The sequence below is a fragment of the Schistocerca piceifrons genome, chromosome 1, assembly GCF_021461385.2.
Source record: "Schistocerca piceifrons isolate TAMUIC-IGC-003096 chromosome 1, iqSchPice1.1, whole genome shotgun sequence".
Lineage (NCBI taxonomy): Eukaryota > Metazoa > Arthropoda > Insecta > Orthoptera > Acrididae > Schistocerca > Schistocerca piceifrons.
Genome location: NC_060138.1, coordinates 1,025,297,459 through 1,025,314,894, shown reverse-complemented (window position 1 = coordinate 1,025,314,894; position 17,436 = coordinate 1,025,297,459). Strand labels below are relative to the sequence as shown.

General features: G+C 43.4%; 1 protein-coding gene across 1 annotated transcript in view; it reads right to left on the bottom strand.

The window, feature by feature from the left end:
* LOC124777309 (phospholipase B1, membrane-associated-like) overlaps window positions 1–17,436 on the bottom strand; it is a 71,412-nt gene that overhangs the window by 22,926 nt on the left and 31,050 nt on the right. The window contains exon 4 of the mRNA XM_047252667.1: window positions 7,678–7,832. Within this exon, the coding sequence (XP_047108623.1) occupies window positions 7,678–7,832 (155 nt within the window). The remainder of the gene's footprint in view (window positions 1–7,677; window positions 7,833–17,436) is intronic.

Genomic DNA, 17,436 nt, shown 5'->3' with positions numbered 1-17,436 from the left:
ATTATTTAAATTATTTTACATAGTTTAAGAGAAAAGGTGGAGTAATTACGGGCCCTGCTTAAATATGGGGCCAATTTTTACACCAGCCCAATGGGTCCATTTTCACACCAACCGTTCTTAAGCAACAGGGCCACCATCCCGTCTAACCTAAAAGCGTGTGTAACGCAAAACGTGCTTCTAAATGTAGCTTAGGATTCCGTTATTCCGGATATTACTGAGAAATTCTTATAAACTGATCAGAAGGACATAAAAAGAAGACGATTTCATATACCTGCCAAACGTTTACAGTCCTGAACAAACACCGATTCACACAATAACCGACGCTGTAACTACACTGTTTGAAACAATGCTTCCAACTGTTCACTGCTACCTTCTATCGACAACAAGCACCGTTTTCAGTCCTGGTCGCCAGACTGCAGCACTTCCCGTACCCTCTTAGTGAGGTGTGCCCATAATTACACCTGCGCCCATTTTTACAGCTTTTCCTCGACATGATTCCAATAACAACAATAATAAAAATAGTAGGTACAGTATTATATATCATAATATGTGTAGTTCATGAGCAGTACACAACTATAATTTCGTTATTACATTTCTGTCGAATGTGAGTTCTAGTGGAAATGAGTGGAAGTAGTAGATAAGGAAGCGAATCATGAGAGGAAGCTGCTCTTGGGGACAGAAGGGAAAAATAGTAGGATAAGATCAATAGAAGAAAGAAAATAGAAGTGAATAGGGTTGAGGAAAACACAGACAGTGTTGAAGATGTAGCAGAAATACTGGTTCGCTATTGGACAGCTGCCAAGAGGAGAACTACAGTCGTTCTCTTAATTGCCTCGAAAAAATAAAGTCACGTAATTAATTTTCCTTTTTGTTTGCAAGTAAATGTCTACAGTCTTGCCACAAACTGAAAACCCAGTACCACAGTACCTAAGCACAAAACAAAATAGCGCAGCCCGTTGACAAAATGTATCGTGAAGTGATGCGTTTTCTGCATTTAGCGCGGAATATAATTGCAACAGGATGCTGACTTGATGGAACAGATAACAACAGGTAAATCTTTAAACCGTTAAACAACAGAGAGGGTTTGTATTACACACAGGTTACTGCTTAAGTTGCGCAATAGTTATATAGCTGAAATGGACAAGGAGGTAGAGATAGAATGTTTTGGATAGGTACAGCCTAGTCCTTCTTCTTCCATACTGAATAATGATGGGAATTTAATATGCTGTAACAGATGATAGCCTGTGAAAACCACGTCTGATAGCATCGACACTACATGAGCTTAGGAAGGGATGACATGAGGAAAGAAGGGAGTTTTTTGAAGATATGCCGCCTGTTAAATACCACCCGGACACGCTATGTAGCTCTGAATCGACCACTAGATATCACAAGCAGAGGATCCGCTAGCATAAAAGGAGGCAGCAAGTATTGTGATGTCAGTAGAGAAGAAGAAACAGGAGAATGGCTCGTTCAGGAGAATTCAGTGATTTCGAACTTGGACTACTCATTGGATGTCACTTGGGTGACATATATATCAAGGATATTTTATTCCATCTAACCCTGCCTAAGGTGAAAAAACAACCACGGCTAAAACAACTTCAGACATACCTCATGTACTAGACGAACAGGGACCGTCGAGCATTGTGGATACTGGCTGTAAAATGTCGCGTGAAGCCAGCTGAAGAGGTCACTTGTGAGTTTCAAAGTGCTGCCAGCAATCCAACTAGTGCACTAACTGTAAGTTGGCAGTTAAAAATATTGGGGTACAATAGTCAAGCAGCTCCTCATTAACCTGGTATTCCTGTAGTCAATTCTAAGCGATGCTTGAGGCTATGAAAAAAGCGACGACAATGGACTGATTTGAAGCGATGAATGACGCTATACTCTCTGACGGTCCGATCGAAGGGTTTGAGTTTGATGAATCCTTGGAGAATGTTACCTGACAAAATGTGCAACAGTGATGTACGAAGGAGACGGTGTTGCAGTGTGAGGATGTTTCTCGTAGCTAGGGTGTGGTGCCGTTATTGCTCTTAAGAAAACGGTGAACGCGATAGAATATGAACACATTTTACGGAATTGTGTATAGGATCAGTTTCTTATACGATGACTGAATCAGCATGACAAGGCATTCTGTCATCTAGCAACATCTTTGAGGCAATGGTTTGTGGGCAATAACATTCCCTAAAACGGAGGACTTTGAGCGGAATCCCGGACTGAGCCCATTGGAATGCCTTTTGGATGAGTTACAGCGCCGACTTTGCTCCAAACCCCAGCGTCCAATATCACTACCTTCTTTGGTTTCGGCGCTTGACGAAAGATGGTCTGCCCTTCCTCCAAAGACATTCAAAAGCCTCATTCAGAGTGTCCCCAGCAGAATTTAAACCATCATAAAAATGAGGGGTAGACACACCCCATATGTACGACTACTAATAGGTGTCTTTGAACGTATACTGTACTCCATGTAAGTGTAAATGGCTATATCGCGTCAACTGTAGTTTTAGGCTGTAGTTACCACATTTTTGTCGTGTCGAAGTACAGCAGTACAGATTCAGTAATAAAAATTTGGGATGCGTGGAAGTAAGTTCTAGCTTTGGCCATTCAAGTTTTCTGTAGATCAGATCAGTGCCAGGAAATGTCCCTCTGAAACTGTTGCGGCCGATTTCTTTCCCCATCTTTGTCCTATTCGAGCAGCTACCGCCTTCGCTTGAAGCGACAGTTCTCGAAAGACATTTCCTGCCATACACACTACTGGCCATTAAAATTGTTACACCACGAAGATGACATGCTACAGACGTGAAATTTAACCGACAGGAAGAAGATGCTGTGACATGCAAATGATTAGCTTTTCAGAGCATTAACATAAGGATGGCGCCGGTGGCGACACCTACAACGTGCTGACATGAGGAAAGTTTCCAACCGATTTGTCATACACAAACAGCAGTTGACCGGCGTTGCCTGGTGAAACGTTGTTGTGATACCACGTGTAAGGAGGAGAAATGCATATCATCACGTTTCCGACTTTCATAAAGGTCGGATTGTAGCCTATCGCGATTACGGTTTATCGTATCGCGACATTGCTGCTCGCGTTGTTCGAGATCCAATGACTGTTAGCAGAATATGGAATCGGTGGGTTCAGGAGGGTAATACGGAACGCCGTACTGGATCCCAACGGCCTCGTATCACTAGCAGTTGAGATGACAGGCATCTTATCCGCATGGCTGTAACGTTTGGACTATCAGCTCGGAGACCATGGCTGCGGTTACCCTTGACGCTGCATCATAGACAGGAGCGCCTGCGATGGTGTACTCAACGACGAACCTGGGTGCACGAGTGGCGAAACGTCATTTTTACAGGTGAATCTAGGTTCTGTTTACAGAATCATGATGGTCGCATCCGTGTATGGCGACATCGCGGTGAACGCACATTGGAAGCGTGTATTCTTCATCGCCATACTGGCGTATCACCCGGCGTGATTGAATGGGGTGCCATTGGTTATACTTCTCGGTCACCTCTTGTTCGCATTGACGGCACTTTGAACAGTGGACGTCACATTTCAGATGTGTTACGACCCGTGGCTCTACCCTTCATTCGATCCCTGCTAAACCCTACATTTCAGCAGGATAATGCACGACTGCATGCTGCAGGTCCTGTACGGGCCTTTCTGGATACAGTAATTGTTCGACTGCTGCCCTGGCCAGCACGTTCTCCAGATATCTCACCAATTGAAAACGTCTGGTCAATGGTGACCGAGCAACTGGCTCGTCACAATACGCCAGTCACTACTCTTGATGAACTGTGGTATCGTGTTGAAGCTGCATGGGCAGCTGTACCTGTACACGCCATCCAAGCTCTGACTCAATGTCCAGGCGTATCAAGGCCGTTATTACGGCCAGAGGTGGTTGTTCTGGGTACTGATTTCTCATTATCTATGCACCTAAATTGCGTGAAAATGTAATCACTTGTCAGTTCTAGTATAATATACTTGTCAAATGAATACCCGTTTATCATCTGTATTTCTTCTTGCTGTAGCAATTTTAATGGCCAGTAGTGTATCTGAAGTGATTTAGAGAATCTGTGGAAACGTTAGGATGGCTAAACAAGGATTTAAATCCTGCATGTAACAGCAATATCGATATTCTCCACACTTATGTAACTTATTTGTCTGTTCTTATTTAATGTGACCTCTCTATAATCATGATCTTTTATGTAACAATTATGTAAATGTTTTATTAATTATTTATGACCAATTATGTCAATGTTACTAATCTATGGATGTAATTTTAAAAGGAAGTTCTGTTGAGACTCTACTTGCAATACCGGTTCATGCATAGGATACTTGGGTTTATAGTCACGTAAAACATGGACGAAACTCCCTCTGCACCGAAACTGACTTGGAGGGAATAGGAAACGTGAATCTGGCTGTCAAACTGCAAAGTTCTTTCGTGCCAACAGTCAGTCGGTGGCTGGCACGAAAAGTGCCCGCATCTACTGTGCTGGACAAGGCAAGAGCAGCAACAAGGTTATATAATATAGTCTCGGATATGGAAGCAGTTTGCCTTATTATTCATGGCTCACATTGTTTAGGACCGTGCTATGAAAGTCCGACTCTCATAAAAAAATTTTCATAGCTTGCTACATAGCAAGGGCCGTGGGTACTTCTGCCGCCTTCTTGAGTTGCCACAGGCAATCGCCACACCACCTTCGCCTCAAATAATCAGTTGAGTACTGTATTATTGCATGGGCCCGTTAATTGGTTTCTTATCGAAACAGTAAGGCTATTTTGTTTAAGCTTTGTGTCAAACATCCATTTTTAAACGTTGGTCGTTTACCTAAGCAAGGTGCTTTTCCAAGTGCTGCAATGTTTCCGAGTATCCTGTTTTACTGAACTGATAAGTAGTTGCTGCCTTTAACTACATTTAATAAGCTTTTCGGAGTACTAAACTTCGTAACTATTCAGTTAGCCTTGTTTCTGAAGTACTCCAAGTGGTTTTTTTGTTTTTTGTTTTTTGTTTTTTTTTTTGTTTTTTTTTTTTTTTTTGTAAAAGGATAGTTAGATTTTCACTAAAGTACAATTCTAAGGAAGTGATCTGAAATGGTATCCTTAGACGTCAGTATAGCATTTAAATTATTCGCATAAAACTATGATCAGTCAAAGTAGTATTGTCTAGTAAACTTGAAGGGCCAGCTTAAGGAGTAGTTAACGTAAAGGTTTCTAGTAATAATTATACTTCATGTGCCTGTAGTTAGTCATTTGGTAAAACTAGTCAGCCTTGATCTGAATCTACTGGGAGATTAGTTTTGGGCCCTCTTGCTACTTGTTGAGCCAGTTTTGGAATCTATACTCAATAACAGTACTAATGAAGTGCATTATTCGTTTTATAACATACGTATGCTATAATAAGTAACTGGTTACAGCCATTCAGTCTATGCCAGATTTATGGTCCATCTGTTTAAATTGAGGTATATAACACAAAGAAGTGAATGATCCTTAAGAAAATAAATAGTAATCAAAATGGAGAATACAGTTGACAGTAAACGATTTCAATGAGAGTATTCAAGAAATGGCTTTAAGCACTATGGGACTTAACATCTGAGGCCATCAGTCCTCTAGACTTAGAACTACTTAAACCTAACTAACCTAAGGACATCACACAACACCCAGGCAGAGAAAAGCCCGAGGAAGGATTCGAACCTGCGACCGTAGCAACAACACAGTTCCGGACTGATGCGACTAGAACCGCTCGGCCACAACGGCCGGCCTGAGAGTATTCTACAGGGCTATTACAAATGATTGAAGCGATTTCATAAATTCACTGTAGCTCCATTCATTGACATATGGTCACGACACAATACAGATACGTAGAAAAACTCATAAAGTTTTGTTCGGCTAAAGTCGCACTTCAGGTTTCTGCCGCCAGAGCACTCGAGAGCGCAGTGAGACAAAATGGCGATAGGAGCCGAGAAAGCGTATGTCGTGCTTGAAATGCACTCACATCAGTCAGTCATAACAGTGCAACGACACTTCAGGACGAAGTTCAACAAAGATCCACTAACTGCTAACTCCATTCGGCGATGGTATGCGCAGTTTAAAGCTTCTGGATGCCTCTGTAAGGGGAAATCAACGGGTCGGCCTGCAGTGAGCGAAGAAAAGGTTGAACGCGTGCGGCCAAGTTTCACGCGTAGCCCGCGGAAATCGACGAATAAAGCAAGCAGGGAGCTAAACGTACCACAGGATGGTGCTCCACCGCACTTCCATCATGATGTTCGGCATTTCTTAAACAGGAGATTGGAAAACCGATGGATTGGTCGTGGTGGAGATCATGATCAGCAATTCATGTCATGGCCTCCGCGCTCTGCCGACTTAACCCCATGCGGTTTCTTTCTGTGGGGTTATGTGAAAGAGTCAGTGTTTAAACCTCCTCTACCAAGAAACGTGCCAGAACTGCGAGCTCGCATCAACGATGCTTTCGAACTCATTGATGGGGACATGCTGAGCCGAGTGTGGGAGGAACTTGATTATCGGCTTGATGTCTGCCGAATCACTAAAGGGGCACATATCGAACATTTGTGAATGCCTAAAAAAACTTTTTGAGTTTTTGTATGTGTGTGCAAAGCATTGTGAAAATATCTCAAATAATAAACTTATTGTAGAGCTGTGAAATCGCTTCAATCATTTGTAATAACCCTGTATAATAATAAAGCTGATAAAAGAACTTCTTGTCCACTTAAGTATTGCTCCACCGTTAGTAATATTTTGCCTGCAATGGTCATTGGCTTCCTACTATAGTTTAAGAGACAGTAAGTGCTTTTGAGAACCAGTTGTTGCCAAAACATTTAATATCACTTCTTTGTTGTTCTTGTCAAAGCACTGGTACAATGCTTGGTAAAGTATACTACTGTCTCGTGTCCTATAATCAAAAATAGAATTTCAATATCTAGTAAAGTGAATACCATTCGTTAACCTTTTTTATGAACCAAGCTATCACGGTACAACTTTGCCTAATCGGGCTGGCGATCGTTTCTTTTCATGCACTTACAGAACCTTGGTTCGATTCCCATTTGTTTTGCTACTAACTTAACCATCAGTACACAGTCATGGCCATATCTAATTCCTTTCACAGGTGTAACACTATCGGTGCACTGCTAATTTCGTAGTAGCCAGTAGTATTACATGCTCTCCCCAACCACCAAGCGAGGTGGCGCAGTGGCTAGCACACTGGACACGCATTCGGGAGGACGACGACGGTTCAATCCCGCGTCCGGCCAACCTGATTTAGGTTTTCCGTGATTTCCCTAAATCACTCCAGGCATATGCCGGGATGGTTCCTTTGAAAGGACACGGGCGACTTCCTTCCCCGACCTTCCCTAATCCGATGAGACCGATGGCCTCGCTGTTTGGTCTCTTCCCCCAAACAACCCAATCCATGCTCTTCCCAAATACATTTTCAGTTTGTTTCATTACTGTAGCAGCTAGTTTATCTTCAAATGAAGTGAACTACAAGGTGTAATCGTTTTGTAAATAATTACACAATTCCTCTGGTCCTTGAATACAGGTGTCTGGTGTACGAGAGCGTTTAGACTCGACAACCTGAGCTTCAACTTCGAAAGATATAAAAGTTGGAACTTCCAGCGCGACTACTTTTCGCTGTTGTCGTCGCGCTCGGCGAGGGCACTCACCACGTCCAGGTCGACCTGCTGCCAGCGGGACATGATGTCGAAGAACTGCTGCCGCTGCGCCTGGAAGCGCGACCCCATCAGGCAGGGGCACTCCACGTGGTGCGTCAGCCAGCACCTCCCGGGCATGTCTTCGGCTTCCACCAGGATCCGCAGGTCTGTCAACACGCAGAAACTTCCATTCTATACTCTGCTCTCCCAATTTTAGTTCACCAGTTACTGTCAACATTCGGAAAAGTGAAAAAAATACGCCACTTTCATTATTCCACTATCTTTTCATTGACTATGGACTTGAACACCATGATAATACGTAACCGCTAACAATTTGGTTATAGGGAACCTCAAAGAATTGACGGAGATCCGAAATGTGAAATAGTTTGGGTGAAGGTCACGGTTAAAGCAGGCTCAGACACGGTAACTGGATGTCTCTATAGGAAGTTCACTGAGGCTTTTTGCTGATGATGCTGTAGTATATCGAGAGGTTTTAACAATGGAAAATTGTACTGAAATGCAGGAGGATCTGCAGCGAATTGACGCATGGTGCAGGGAATGGCAATTGAATCTCAATGTAGACAAGTGTAATGTGCTGCGAATGCATAGAAAGAAAGATCCTTTACCATTCAGCTACAATATAGCAGATCAGCAACTGGAAGCAGTTAATTCTAGAAATTATCTGGAAGTAGGCATTAGGAGTGATTTAAAATGGAGTGACCATATAAAATTAATCGTCGGTAAGGCAGATGCCAGACTGAGATTCATTGGAATAATCCTAATGAAATGCAGTCCAAAAACAAAGGAAGTAGGTTACAGTACACTTGTGCGCCCACTGATTGAATACTGCTCACAGGTGTGGGATCCGAACCAGATAGGGTTGATAGAAGAGACAGAGGAGATCCAACGGAGAACAGCGCGCTTCCTTACAGGATAATTTAGTAATCGCGAAAGCGTTACGGAGATGATAGATAAACTCCAGTGGAAGACGCTCAGTAGCTCGGTACGGGCTTTTGTTGAAGTTTCGGGAATATACCTTCACCGAAGAGTGAAGCAGTATATTGCTCCCTCCTACGTATATCTCGCGAAGACACCATGAGGATAAAATCAGAGAGATTAGAGACCACACAGAGGCATACCGACAATCCTTCTTTCCACGAACAATACGAGACTGGAATAGAAGGGAGAACCGATAGAGGTACTCAAGGTACCCTCCGCCACACACCGTTAGGTGGCTTGCGGAGTATGGATGTAGATGTAGAATTAAAAGGAGAAATGCTGGGCTTCGTTTCTAAATGTCCTTTACAACGAAAGATTGATAGTACTGCCCTAGTTTAATTTTAGCACCACTGAAAAGTTTACTAATACAGATATTAGTGTCAGTGGCGTTTAGAAACAGCTTGTATCTCTAAAATTATGTCTTATGGGTCCCCTGTACAGAAACGCAGCTGAGTTAATCCTTCTCTTAACTATCGGGTGGTTATGATTAAAGTGCAGCTACTCACAGAGGTCCAGTGAGCGCTGTAATTACCATAAGGCAGCAAAACTTGACAGATATTCTACGGCGTTAATGCGGAACCGATTTACTCTGGAAAGAGAATAGTTAGAATTATGGACACCAGGTGTGAATCCGGCGCTGTGAATGCAAGAACCAAAGGTCAAACAGTTGAGAGCAAATGTTGATTTTATTATTAACCGCTGCTTACGCAATTTGTTCAGTATGAGCAGTCGGATACATACAACCTACAGGAATTCTACACCTGGTACTCGATTATGTCATACATAATGCTCCTGCAGGTGAAGCAGCAAATATCGACCATCGGTGCATATTGTCGACGTCCTCGTCTCAACATTCCACATTCCGCACAGCGCTTAAAAATTTTCATAACTGTGAATAACAAAAAAAAAGGCCGCTCCGTCAGTTGACTACTTCTGTCTAACTTGTCTTCAGTTTGTCACCTTTTCGCTGCAGTTCGTCCTGTAAATTATGATTAGATGGTATTCTACGACTGCGGTTATCCAGTAAGGAGTGCTCAAATGAAAAAGTACGGAACTTCGTAACAACCAAACTGGCTTAAATTTGCATATGCCACTTTGGTACAACGCTGTGAGACACGAATGTATTGCCGCCATCTCCCCCTAAAAAATTCAGAGCTGTGCCCTCAGCAGGCAGGTGATACTGTCTTCTTTGACGTCCGAGGTATCGTACTCGTCGAATTCCTCGAGCACGGAAAAACCATTAAAAGTGACGTGTATTCTGAGACGCTACGTAGCCTACGAAAGTCCATCAAGAGCAAACTATCTGGGCTGCTCATGGAGGGAGTGATAATGTGCGTCTACATGTCTCCAAGGCCAAACAAAATGTAATGGCAAAGTTCAAGCGGGAACAGCTTCAGTACAGCTCTACAGCGTTGATATGTCGCCCTGCAATTCCATGTGTTTTATCTGCTCAAAAAAGCTCTCAGAGGGAAGCGCTTCAACACAGAGAACGAACTAGAGGGCAAAGTGCAGGACTGACTCCTGTCAGAGCGACAGAAATTCTGGGAACAGGGAATCCTTCGGCTCGACAAATAGTGGAACAGTTCTGCTCAGACTTCTGGTGATTAATTTTGAATAAGTACTTCAATTATACCCACAGTGTTGTTTCGTACCTTTCGCTTTTGGACACCTCTTTTATAGGTGTACTCTCACTCTTTGTAAGTACAGATGCCGTCTTCTAGTTGTCTGTTGCATATAAAGGACGCAAGCAGATTCCACTGCCGATGGCTTAAAGGTGGTAGAATCTGTAGCATTACTATGATCAGGAATTACTCGTCTCTTGCGTCTGTTGCTTTAGATCTTCTCCAATAAGTTACATATAACGTGTTTGTGCTATCGTGTATCGATGCCACCCCACGAGTGTCTAAGTTGGTAATGGAATTGAAAGTTTCCATCAGATGCCAACAGCAGTCCTGTGGGATCCAACAGATCCAATGGCGCGTGTCCGCTGAGCCACGCCTCCAGTGGCTCTGTGTCATGAGCGCTCTCTGTTACTGCGATACGGGACTGCCAGTGGCAGCCGGACGCCCAGTCGTGCTCGGACTCACTTCACCACGTGATGCAACGCAGACGCCACATAGTCGCGGCTCCAACACCATCGTTCATGCTATAATTCAGAGAGCCTCATCCTTGTTGACACTGAGAAAGCTGGATTCTATTTCTTGCTACATTACTTGTAATGAGTCTTCATACGCTTTCTAAAATTATTTCCTTGTCGTTTATCAAGTTGCCGTTCTTATCTCTAATGAAAAAAGTTAGGGTCTGAAATCCACGTTTCCGATTTTTTTTTGTATTGGTAGAATTGCCTTGAGTTCTTGCTTTGGCTCTCTGCCTCAACTTTTTCTAGCAAACTGGTTAGATATATTCTCTTCTCTGCTCTTAGGATTCGCTTTCTCCCTTCTGATATCGATAAAATGTTCCCTTTCCTGCTCATTCTTTCTGTCAGCTAGCCAGTTCTCTCTCATCTTCCTTCTCTTTTATGTAGCCTTCTGGCACGTCTCGTTGAACCATTTCCTCTTCTTCATTATCTTCTTTCTTCCCAATATATCCTCCGCTACACTTAGTACCGTGGACTTTCTTTCTTTCCACCTTTCCTCCACGTTCTCTCTTGGTTCTAGGGTCTCTAGGACCTCAAAACGGTTTTTGATTTCTATAGCATGTTGTTCTTTAATGGCTCTTTCTCTTAGTTTCTCAACATTCAAAGCAGGTTCTAGTGTCCCATTCTTCTTATGCATGTAGGTGAACATGAGTTTAAGCCTGCACACAATAAGGAAGTGGTCTGACGCACAGTCGGCTCCTCTATACGACCTGACATTCTTGACTCTATGGCTTTAACGCTGTCCATAGAACTGTAGAAAGATGGAAAGAATGCTTCTCAGAACTGTTGAATCGCCCATACCAAGACGGGATTTTACTTGCAAGCACTACGGAGGAATGGAAAGATGAAGAAGAATGGAAAGTTAGTGAAGAAGATGTGAAAATCGCAATCAAAGGACTCAGAAGCAACGAAGCCTCAGGGGAGGACGGAATAACATCAAAATTAATCAAGGAGGGAAGTGAGAGCTTACACGTTGAAATATATAAACTGTTCAAGTTGATTTGGGAGGAGACACTGCCAGAAGAATGGAAATTGGATATAATATGCCCAATATACAAGAAGGGAAGCAAAATGGAATGCGGTAACTACGGAGGAATCAGCTTGTTGAGTGTAACGTATAAGGTGCTGTCCATAATTATCCTCAGAAAATTGCAACCATTTATAGAGAACAACATACAGAAGTACCAAGCTGGCTTTCGACCAAACCGATCAGAAACAGATCACATTTTCACACTAAGACAATTGTTTGAAAAACATTGGGAATATGATGAAGATATCTACAGCCTGTTCGTCAATTTTCATCGTGCATATAACAGCATCCACAGGAATAGCCTATACAATGCAATGCGGGACTTCAGAATCCCTGAGAAGCTAGTGAGAATGGTGCAAGCTTGTATGGAAGGGTCAAAGGCAGCAGTACGTTTCCGAGGAGCCACATCAGAAACATGCGAGATTGAGACAGCCGTCAGACAAGGGGATGCTCTCTCATCTGTTCTGTTCAATGTCACCTTAGAGAAAGTAATGAAAGAATGTAGGCAACAGGAGAGGGCTGGAGTAGAGATGGACGGCAACTTCAATTGTCTCGCATATGCAGATGACATAATACTGTAAAGTGAATCAAAGCACAAGTTGAAAGACACGTACCAGAAAATAGACAATAATGCACAGAAGGTAGGGCTCAAAGTGAATCGAGACAAAACAGAGTTCATGCAATTGGGAAGAAGACAAGAGCAGGTAGAATTTCTTGAGATAGATGGCAAGAGCTTCAAGACAGTAGACCAGTTCAAATACTTGGGATCTTGGTTTACCACAGACAACAACATAAAAATGGACATCAAGAAAAGATTAGCAGTGGGAACGAAATGCATGCATCCCTCAGAGAGACGCTTGGCTCTAAATCGATCTCAGTGAACACTAAGATGAAAATCTACAACACAGTGATATGCCCAGCAGTAATTTACGGTTTAGAAACATGGAGCATGACTGAGAAAGGAAAAATCTATTAACATTTGAAAGAAGAGTAATGAGGAAGATATGGGGACCAGTTTTAGATAACGAAGAATGGAGGAGGAGGAGAAACGAGGAAATCTACCTTCTGATGCGACAACCAACTATCCTCCAGAAGATAAAGTGCAAAAGAATACAATGGGTGGGCCATGCAGCCCGTATGCCAAATGGAAGACAGGCGAAGATGGCACCAGAGGGGAAATCAAACACCAAACGCCCAATTGGACGACCAAGGCAGCGCTGGGTGGACGACCTGGCGAAGGACCTAGCAGCCCTGGGAACTGAAGACACCTGGAGGAACCGGGCACAAAACATAAAGGAATGGAGGCAGTTTGTGGAAGCAGCGCGTGTTGTGCAGGTCCTGTGATCACTGAATATCTATCTATCTTCATACGCTTGGAGAAATACAAGTTAAATAAATCTTCTGTTTACTGTCCTGCTGTCATGCGACAATAGTTGCTGCACCGCTCTGTTGCCCACCTCTCCTTACCATTATGCACGAAGTCTTACACAACAGTATTGCTTTCAATGGCGTGTTAAGACACTGTCTGATCAAAAGTATCCAGACACTTGCAACTAAGGCAAAACTGACCACTAGATGTCGAGAAAGGCTGTCCCGCCAGTATGAAAGGACTCTAGGAGTATTCTGCTGTCAACAGCGAAGCAATAACAGCAGAATGGGCTGGCAAAGAGAGCCAGTGACTTCGAAAGTCAACCTGTGATTGGATGTTACCTGAGTAACAAATCCATCACGGACGTCTCAGAGCTTCTAAATCTGCCCAAATCGGGTGTTTGCGATTTGCTTGTGAAGTGGAAACACGATCACAGCTAAACCACGACAAGGTAGACCTCATGCTGACAGACGGGGACTGCCGAGAATTACACGTGGTGATCGTAAAAAACAACGTCGTATAAGCGGAAGGAATCACTCGTCAGTTCGAAAGTGCTACCAGCAGTCTATTTAGCACAATGATAGTGCATAGGGGGATAAGAAGACTGCAGTACAGTGGTCGAGCAGTTCGTTATATGCCATACATTTCTGTAACAAATGCTAAGCGATTCTTGAGGTGTTGTGAAGATCGACGCAATCGGACGTGTGTTTTATGGTGGTTAATCACGCTACCTTGGCAATACGATAGAAGGGTTTGGATTTAGCGACTGCCAAGGGAACGTCACGTTCGATCATGTGTGGTGCCAAAAGTGAAGACAGGGAGGCGTTTGTATAGTAAGGAGGTGCTTTGTGTGATTGGTGTGCGGTTCTCTTATTGCACTTAAGGAAACGCCAAATGCACAGGCAAGGGATGTCATTTTGCAGCACTGTATACTGAGTACTGTTGAGGAACAGTAGGAAGGCGTGCGTTGTTATCACGACAATCCCACCTGTCATAAGCAGCATCTGTGAGGCATTGGCTGGGGACAATAACATTCCTAAAATGAACGCACCTGCCCTGAGTCCCAATACGAAACCTGTGTACACTGAGGTGACAAGTCGTCGGATACGTCCTAATATCGTGTCGGACGTCCTTTTGGCTGGTGTAGAGCAGAAACTCGACGTGCTGAGGACTCAACAACTCGTTGGAAGTCCCCTGCAAAAATATTGAGCCGCGCTACCCCTATTACCGTCCATAGTTGAGGAAGTGTTGCTGGTGTAGGAGTCTGTGCACAGCCTGACGTCTCGATTATGTTCCACAAATCGATAGGATTCATGTCGGGGTTCTGGGTGGCCAGTTCATACGCTCGGATTGTCCAGAGTGTTCCTCAGACTAATCGCGGTAATTATTCCCCGATCAATTAGCGCATTGTAATTTATAACAATTCGATACTTGTTTGGGAACATGAAGTTCATGAATACCTGCAAATGGGGTTCAAGTAGTCAGACATAACCATTTCTAGTCAATAATCGGTTCAGTTGGACCAGAGCACTCAGTCCATTCCACGTAAACACATCCTACAGCACCCTCTGCCAGGCACTTTATTTTGAATACCAGAGTAATCACGTAAATGTTAAAGAGCCTCCACCAGCTTACATAGAGCCTTGTTGACAACTTGGGTCCTCGGCTTCGTGAGCTCTGCGCCACACTAGAACCCTACTATCAGCTCTTATCTACTGAAGTCGGGATTCATCTGACCAGACCACGCGTTTTTAATCGTCTAGGGTTTGCTAGCAAAGGCACTCGCGTCGTTCGCGGTCCCCTGGAACATAGCCCATTAACGCCACATTTCGCCACATTGTCCTAACGGATACGTTCGTCGTACATCTCACATCGATTTGTGTGGTTGTTCCACGCAGTGTTGCTTGTCGGTTAGCATGACAACTCTACGCAAAGGCTGCTGCTCTCTGTCGTTATGGGGAGACCATCGGCCACTGCGTTGTCCGTGGTGAGAGGTAATGCCTGAAATTTGGTATTTTTGGAATACGTTTGCCGCAGTGGATCTCGGAACATTGAATTCCCTAACGATTTCCGACCTAGAGCGAAATACTCGTATTAAAAAGGGTGCAAGATAGGGATCTGATCTTTCGCTCCTACTGTTCGACCTATACATCGAAGAAGCAATGATGGAAATAACAGAACGGTTCAGGAGTGGAATTAATATTCAAGGTGAAAGGATATCAATGAGACAATTCGCTGATGACATTGCTGTCCTCAGTGAAAGTGGAGAAGAATTACATGACCTGTTGAAAGTAATGAACAGTATAACGAGTAGAGAATATGGACTGAAAGTAAATCGAAGCTAAACGAAAGTAATGAGGAGTAGCAAAATGAGAACAGCGAGCAACTTAACATCAGGACTGATGATCACGAAGCAGAAGAAGATAAGGAATTCTGCTACCTACGATGCAAAATAATCAACGATGGATGGAGCAACGAGGATATCGCAAGCAGACGAGCTCTGGCAAAAAGGGCATTCCTGGCCAAGAGAAGTCTACTAGTATCAATCATAGGCTTATGGTAGTGAAACATGGGCTATGGGAAAACCGGGACAGAGAAGAATCGAAACGTTTGAGACGAGGTACTGCAGACGACTGTTGAACATTAGGTGGACTGATAAGGAATGAGGAGGTTCTGCGGAGAATTGGAGAGGAAATCAGTATGTGGAAAACACTGACAAGGAGAAGGTACAGGATGACAGGACATCTGCTAAGACATCAGGGAATAACATCCATGGTACTAGAGTGAGCTGCAGAGGGTAAGAACTGTAGAGGAAGACGGGGACTGAAATACATCCAGCAAATAATTGAGGACATAGGTTGCTGTTATGAGATGAAGATCTTGGTACAGGAGAGGAGTTAGTGGCGGGCCGCATTGACCCAGTCAGAGAGGAAGAGAAAAACAATTTTCGAAATGAAATTTCCCATGCGACTAGCCCCAGCTACGATTCCACCTCCAAAGTCTGTTAATTCCCGTCATCCGGCCATAATCAGATCGGAAACCTTTTCACACCGCTATTTGTACTTGTGCGTATCCATATCCGATAACTTTTGTCACCTCAGTATGATACCTATAGGTTGATGATGATGGCGGTTTTGGTTTGTGGGCACTCAACAGCGTGATTATCAGCGTCCGTACAAATTCGCAATTTTCTCACTTTCCAGTTTCGCCATTTTCCCGAATGATGATGAAATGAAGAGGACAACACAAACATCCAGTACCCGGGAGCTGAAAATCTCCGCTGTGGGTTGAGAGAACGCCTCTCCCATCAACCTTCTATTCCCATCTACACCTCTACCTTCGCTGGTTTCAGCTCCTGAGGATGAATGTGCTGCCTTTCCTCCAAAGGCATCCAGTTATTTCACTGGTAGCGTACCCAGCAGAGCTCAAGCCGTCATAAAGGCGTAAGGTGGGCATATCCCATGCAAAAATCCTCTAATAGGATCAAATAGCGCATAATTATTTGCATGCTGCTTCCTGACGTTACAATTTTCGCAGACAGTACTGGCTGTAAAATGGGCACTAAGCATAACGAAGAACCAGAAACCAAAATTAAGAAAGGTACAGCAAAACAACTTCATTCCAGTCGTGTTTATGAAAGTTACTGATATTGACAATAAAAACTGCTGAGACTTACAGCATTTATAACCAAGATCATCCGCTTGTGCCAGACTTCATCTTTTACATAAATGGAGATGAACTTTAACTTACTCACAGAACTACAAAGTTTTTTTTAAATAACCACCAAATTTTAAGCGGATATACGTATTACATACATTTACATAGAGTCATGTGGTTTATTTTAAGCTTAGAGTCATTGTTTTCATTTATCTCTCACGAATGATCAACGGGCCCTCAACCGAGCGCTCGACAAACATCCAGGAGGTAGTTAAGCTCATTTCATATTTACGGGAAAATAATGAGAGTTACTGCATTAAGTGCTGTTACTTTGCGACTTCGTAGTTCGCCAAAATGCTTGGAATTTTTCATAGATTCCCATAAAAAATCACATTCCATGAGATCAGTCAACTGTGGATGCAACTTGGCATTACGAGATGTGTACGTATCATCGTCGAATTATTCGAGCTATATGAGTTGGGATAGTGTACTCTCTGCCAAAATCGCGCTGCACACTTCTAACTAAATTGTAACATTTGAAAAGAGGACGCTAAATGTTTTTATTTCTTTTTTGCTGTG